At 30.7% G+C, this 6,721-nt stretch overlaps 1 protein-coding gene across 1 annotated transcript; it reads left to right on the top strand.

Annotated features, from left to right (window-relative positions):
• The first annotated feature begins 521 nt into the window (after window positions 1-521).
• LOC149141057 (bidirectional sugar transporter SWEET7-like) lies at window positions 522-6,394 on the top strand. Its single transcript, XM_089450083.1, has 5 exons — window positions 522-710; window positions 2,752-2,968; window positions 3,092-3,250; window positions 5,772-5,894; window positions 6,000-6,394. The coding sequence occupies exons 1-5, from the start codon at window positions 619-621 to the stop codon at window positions 6,126-6,128; spliced, it is 720 nt and encodes a 239-aa protein (XP_089306209.1). The 5' UTR covers window positions 522-618; the 3' UTR covers window positions 6,129-6,394.
• The last annotated feature ends 327 nt before the right edge of the window (window positions 6,395-6,721 follow it).

Here is a 6,721-nt window from a genome sequence, read left to right on the forward strand (position 1 = left end):
TTTTACCCATCAAATTAAAATTCTACACCCAATAAACATTCTTAATAAAATATCTACTCATTACTGTCCAAAAAAAATTTACTGTAAAATAAAATAACAAATAAATAAAAAAATATAAGTAAATGATCTGAAATAGAGAACCGCGGTTCATAATATGATTTTAGTTGACACAGGCCAGCGAACCAGCTGAAGAGTCAACACAAGAAATGACTGCGATTGGATAAAGTCTCTGTTTGATGTCACGAAGTGATATTCTAAACATGATAGAGACGCCAACTTCAAAAACTGTTACAATCATAGCACTTAACGTACAACAGACGAGTATTACAGATTATCTGCAAGCTGTAACTATCGCCTGTAGAATTGAAATATTATATTAATATGTAACCATAGTCAGTAGATTTGATATTTTAATATGAACTCCTTGTTACCATTTGAAAAATGGTTCAACTAATCAACTATTTGACATTGAAACAGACTGAAGCGTGCAAGGCATTGTTTTGCTTTCTGAGTAATGATGATGATTAAAAATCAAATGCCAATATCTTTGCAGAAATTCTTTAGAAATATGAACTGTTGATGGGAGTAAGTTAACTATCTCATGCAGTCCGCTGCAAAATGCGTCCGTTCGATTCCATTTTGGAAGCCAAAAAGTCCATATGGGTTGCTTTTGGGAACATATTTCGCATGGCGCTGTTTCTCTCGCCACTGTGAGTCTTCTAGTTTCTAAATCTAACCTGCACTTCAATTTTTCTGCCTCGCATAGATTCAGTAAATATTATTTTCCAGTTTTTCAAAGAATTGGCAGCCTGACTTAGATTCATGTAAATATTCTTTGCCAGTTTTGTACAGAAGTGACAACCCAGCATGGATTCATATAAATATCATTTTCCAATTAGATTCACAGAATCGACAACTTAGCATAAATTATCTTAAATCGTGAGAGATCTGTTACATCTATCTATTTGCATATTTTGGGTGTTTGTACTGTATTTTTGTGCGTGGTATGTTTCGTTTTTGTGCGGGGTATGTTTTATTTTTATGTTGTTTTTATTGAACGTTGATACATGAATCTTTATGCTATTTTTATGGAATGTAGAATGTTTTTTGTTTTTTGTTTTTCCATATTTATATATGGATATGCTTGTGATATAGTTTTGAGATATAGTTTAATTGGTTTTTTTGTGGATCTGTGTGGATTATTGGGCATGGATGTAGTTGTAGGCTACCTTTGGTGAATCTGTGTAGATTATTGTCTGTGGATGTAGTGGCTAATCAGTGACCCAGAACCATGGTTGCTTTAAAAAAAAATAGTGGCATATATGTTTTATCTGTTTTATATTAACAAATGAAATTTCAAATATTAACTATTTTGCATTTAAATTCATGTTTATCTTTTCATATTTACAATACAATTATCAAATTATTATGAAAATTATCAAATAACAAATCTCTCTGGTGGAAAAGTAATTTTGAAAGGAAGAAATTATTTCAATGGCATACATCAAATGTAGAATTGTGTTAGTTAATCTTATAGTGTCAAAAAATCTCTATAAACTTTTTTTCACAGAGATGGGAAAACCTATCATAACTCAGTTGTCAAATGAGCATTGAAGACAACCATCTCTAGCTGTTATCCACTAATGCAGGCTGACTTGTGACTCATCACCCTTATTCAAGGAAAACCACTCCGCTCATTCATCACCCTTATTCAAGGAAAACCACGCCACCTGGAATAACCCCTGGTGGTCCTTAAGAGGGCATGCTTTCACTCCTTTTAAGTTTTGAGTCGTTAACCTGTTTACTTACTTAGGAAGAAGACTAACTCTTAGAAGATACTCCAGAGCCATATAAACTATTTATTTATCTCATTTTTAATATTGTATTTTTTATTTCTTTATCCTTTTACAAAAATTTAATAAATGTTTTAAATGTAAATGGATTTCGTTAAAATTCTTAAAAGTTTTTGAAATTTAATTGGCTTGCCTGTACTTGATTGTGCTGGGCTGTTTTGTAATGTTTAACCTCATCTATTTCTTAAACACATTTTATTAAAAAAGTTGTTTGTCAATTTCAATTAAAGATGGTCCGAAAAACATGTATTTAGTTTATATTTTATCTATCTCCATATTTAATATTGTATTATTTTTATTTCTTTTATTGTATTATAAAATTTTAATAAATATTTTAAAGGTAAAATGGATTTTAATTGAAATTTTAATCAGCTCGTCTATATATTGTATTATTTTTATTTCTTTTATTGTTTATAAAATTTTGATCAAGATTTTAAAGGTAAAATGGATTTTAATTGAAATTTTGATCTGTTAGTTTATATTTGATGAGCATTTTTTATATTGCATATTTTATAAATATCTCAGAATTTGATTATCAAAAAAATATCAATAGTTCGACTTTTTTTTGACATTGAAAATGATCAATTGTTCTACCTTTTTTGACATTAAGATTCTAGGATATTTCTAAAATTTGCAATCTAGATGTTTTTTTTTTTAATAGATGACCTCGTCCATTTCTTAAACAGACTTTGTTTGTCAATTTCACTTAAATATGGTAAAAAAAAATGTATTTAGTACACAGTTAAAGTAGTTAGGTCAATCTGTCTGAGTGCTCCATGGTAATAAAGATCCCTGTGCTTTATTTCAATAGATCGCTACCACCCACACTGTAGATCACTTAACTTCTCTGGCAGGAATGTTGATTAATGACTGTTTCTTATGTCTCCTCACACTCCAGCCACACGATCAAAACCATCCTGGAAAATGGCCACACAGTACCATATTCAGCTTTTACCTACATAGTCAGTTTCCTCAACTGTGTAGTTTGGATGGTCTATGGTCTTAGTTCGGACCCAAATAACAAAGATCTGGTTAGATATATCAATGGCGCCGGGGCTGCTCTGCATTTGGTGTTCTTTCTAATTCATTACGTCCATTGTCCTATGAAAGAGAAGGTAAGTCCGCCCACAAAACTTTGTATTCTCTGTTAATTGATCATGAAAACATACCGGAAAGTCCTGAGATATTATATTGGACTACGATTCTAATAATGGGATGTTGAATTTCTCGTTGTACAGCGTCGCGTTTTCAAGATGAAACTTGTATCCTTGATAATATTGGGTTTAATAATTGCGTTTGCAATTTATCTCGTACCCGAAGATCAGAGAACTACAACAGTTGGATGGATATGCGGGGTTCTTAACATTTTGATGTATGCAGCTCCATTATCAGTGCTGGTAACTATGAATTCATCTCATCACCCCACATTCCAAAAATCCATCACTTTACATGATTTTTATAATGTTTTAAAAAAATAACTTGAGTCTAAGTAGTGATTTATTTCTCTTACATTTTTTAAATATTTTGGAATCTGCAAATAAATGTTTTGGAATCTGCAATCAAATCATCTGAGTGCAAGTTTTTGATTATAGATTTCTAAATATTTTATAAATCAAAATGTTTTAAAGTCTGTAATCAAATAATTTGAAAGTAAGTTAATATTAGTGAATTTAATAAATATAATCAAATAATTTGAAAGTAAGTTAATATTGGTAAGTCTAATAAATATAAATGTGGATATAAATTTTGGGTTTAATCACATAGTTAGGATTTGGTTGAGTTTCGAACCAACTAATGTGGTCTATTATCATGATCTTGTCTCTTGAGGATGGACCACATTAGTTGGTTTGAAATGTTGATTAAATCCTAAATATGTGATTAATCTGAAATATTTCTATTTATATTATGGATCACAAAAGTCTTAACTCTAATCATATAAATGTGAGCAAATTTTTGAAATATTATCTATCTTGATTTGCAAAATAAAAAAAAATGAAAAAAAATATCAATCCTAATGATCTGCAAAATATGTGTGAAGATTTGTGTGAAGATTTTACCTATGAATGTGGGAAATCAAATCAATTTGACAAGATAAACATTCTTCTCCCTATTATATACGTAGAAGTTTTTTCTTCCTCGGTAGATGGTTTTAATAAATTGAATTAACTCTTTGAGGCTGAAAAACGCCACTTGCTTAGAGCGTTAATAATCTTGACTAGAATTAATTTAACTCAAATTACAGTATTTTATTTATTTTTTTAACGAAAAGCAATAACATTTCGCACCTAGCTCCATTCACTGACTGCTAATTTGCAAAGGACCAGAGAAGGCATTCTAATAAGCAAGATGACCTACTTGCACCAGTGAAACAGCTCACGGGATCAAATAAATTTGACATGAAAAAAATAAAAAGTTTTCAATCAAACACTTCGTAAAGATATCACCCAAACTGTAAAGCACCCAGAAAGATTAAGATAAATCAAGTCCCTCCCAATATAAACTTAAGACAAAGTCTCTCCCAATATAAACTTTAAATTTTACATTAGAGAATAAGAAATTTAACTCGAAGATATGTGCAGTTAAAATTTAAAAATGATTTTTTTTTTTTTTTTTAAGTATGGTAGGGCTATATTTTTATCATGTCCAAATTTCGGTAGGATAAAAGATTTGAACCCAAGACTTCCTGTTTGGTGAGACTTTCTCATGTCTAATTTCTCACACTAGTGGGGCATAGCATAAGATTTGAGCTCAAGAATGCTGGTTAGGTGAGACTCCATTTCCAAAGCCATTGCCAATTGAGCTACCCAAGTAGATAACAAAAAGTGAAATATTATATTAAAGTAAATTTTTATTTAATTTCATATTTGTTAGATTTATGTGTTATTTTTCATTATTTATTTATATTTAAGTTGGGGTTAGTTCATATCTTAGATGGAAGAAGAATTTAGGGAATATTTTGAAAAATATCCTTCATAATTAAAAGAAATGAAAAATGATATAAAGTAATTTTTTATTTAATTTTATATTACTTAGATTTATTTGTTATTTTTTTAATTGCTGAATTATATTTAAGTTCAGGCTAGTTGATGTATTGGATGGAAGAATGATTTTCAATAAAAAGATGTTATTATTATAATTGTGTGAGATTTCTTAAACTTTGAGTGTCCTCTAAAATAGAGTAATCTTCACAATTAGTTTCTACCATATACCCTTTCCCATGATATTTAAACCTCAAGTCTGATGAAAACTAAACTCAACATCAACCCCTCACATGAGATTTAAACGAGAAATTTGTTAAAACTAAATCCAACAAAACTAAATAATTTACTCATCACATGTTATATAGTATTATATATTTATGTTTTTTCAACCTAGGCAGTGTATGGATACACCTAGGGAGTTGAGATGTGTTTGAAAATCTCCTCACCCAAAATTATAAAGTATATGGATACACCTAGGGAGTTGAGATGTGTTTGAAAATCTCCTCACTCAAAATTATAAATTGTAGAACACCTGCCACTACTGGATTTATAACCAATATAGATCCATCTTAAATACAGATCTAATATGAACTGAGAGGGATCGAATTTCTTCATATACAAATTTAAATTTTTTATGAGGCAACATTATTTAAATATTTATATAGTTATTATTATTTTTTTTTTAATTCAAAATTTTTTAAAATTTTCACTTTGATGAGTGACTAACATCCTTACACGTCATAGACTGTAAAATGAGCCTCTAAGCTCAACAAAATACATAATATAATAAAGTCATAAAATACCTAATACAATAAATTCGTAAATAAGTTTTCCTCTGCTGCAAATTCTCTCTCTATTTCGTGGGATTTTATAAAAAGTTCTTTACTTTCGAGTTAGATCAGATTGTTTTATATTTATGATTTTGCCGTATGAGCAGGAGCAAGTCATTACTACCCAAAGCGTGACCAGCCTGCCCTTTCTTCAATCTTTCCTCACTCTAATCAACTCCGCATTATGGCTCCTTTACAGTGTTGTTAACAAGGACGCCCCTCTTAGCATGGTAAGTCCTCAAATCCCAAATAGGGCCACCATAAACTTTGAACAGAAGTAATTTTGTCATAACCCTGACGCTTTAAATGGAGTTGGAACGTATTTGTGTTTGCAGGTCCTAAATGGTATTGGTGCAACCTTTGGAGTTATTCAGCTCATTTTGCATGCAGTCTACCCTGATGACCCATCAAGAACAGCGGAGGATGATGAACCTGAAGCCAGGATGGAGCACATGACTGGTTAAAGATGAAGTTTCTGGCCTCAAGAATCTCATTGGAAAGGCTGTCATGAACAGCACGGTATCCCAACTCTACCTGGTTTTTGGTTGAAACAACGAGGCAGATACCAGTGGGGGAGTTCTTGGCGAATGAAACTCGTGGTTGGGAAATTGGATGATACTACCTTCAATGTAATAAGAAACTTGGCATCCTGAAAAGTCCAAATTAATGAAAAAGGGATCGCCGACTTGATGTGAATGTTGGAAAAAAAACCAACCACCTTATACTTTGTGTAAAATAATTGTTTTATAGATTTCCCTATTTCTATTACATGACTATAATAAGCAATCTTCGGAAGCTCTTTGAAAGCAAAGGCTACAGTAAGTGTTACCATACAAACTCTACAAATGAATGTTAATGGTTGGTTTGGAATTTTGCATTAGAACAACAAATTTTAAGAAGTCCATAATTGTGCTATTTTGGCTACAATAATTATTACAATACAAACTCTACAAATGAAGGTTAAGGTTTGGTTTGGAATTTTGCATTAGAACAACAAATTTTAAAAAGTTGATAATTTTCCTTTTCTTTTAAAATGGTTGTGTAAGGATTTTTTTTT

Source organism: Pinus tabuliformis, chromosome X (genome assembly GCF_031772625.1).
Source record: "Pinus tabuliformis cultivar Carrire ecotype Pingquan chromosome X, CPIR1, whole genome shotgun sequence".
Lineage (NCBI taxonomy): Eukaryota > Viridiplantae > Streptophyta > Pinopsida > Pinales > Pinaceae > Pinus > Pinus tabuliformis.

Bases quoted from the DNA above. Each gene is read 5' to 3' on its own strand.
- LOC149141057 (XM_089450083.1), top strand. From the start codon at position 619: ATGCGTCCGTTCGATTCCATTTTGGAAGCCAAAAAGTCCATATGGGTT. The intron at 2,969-3,091 runs GTAAGTCCGCCC...CTCGTTGTACAG, and splicing joins ATTGTCCTATGAAAGAGAAG to CGTCGCGTTTTCAAGATGAA. The intron at 5,895-5,999 runs GTAAGTCCTCAA...TTGTGTTTGCAG, and splicing joins AGGACGCCCCTCTTAGCATG to GTCCTAAATGGTATTGGTGC.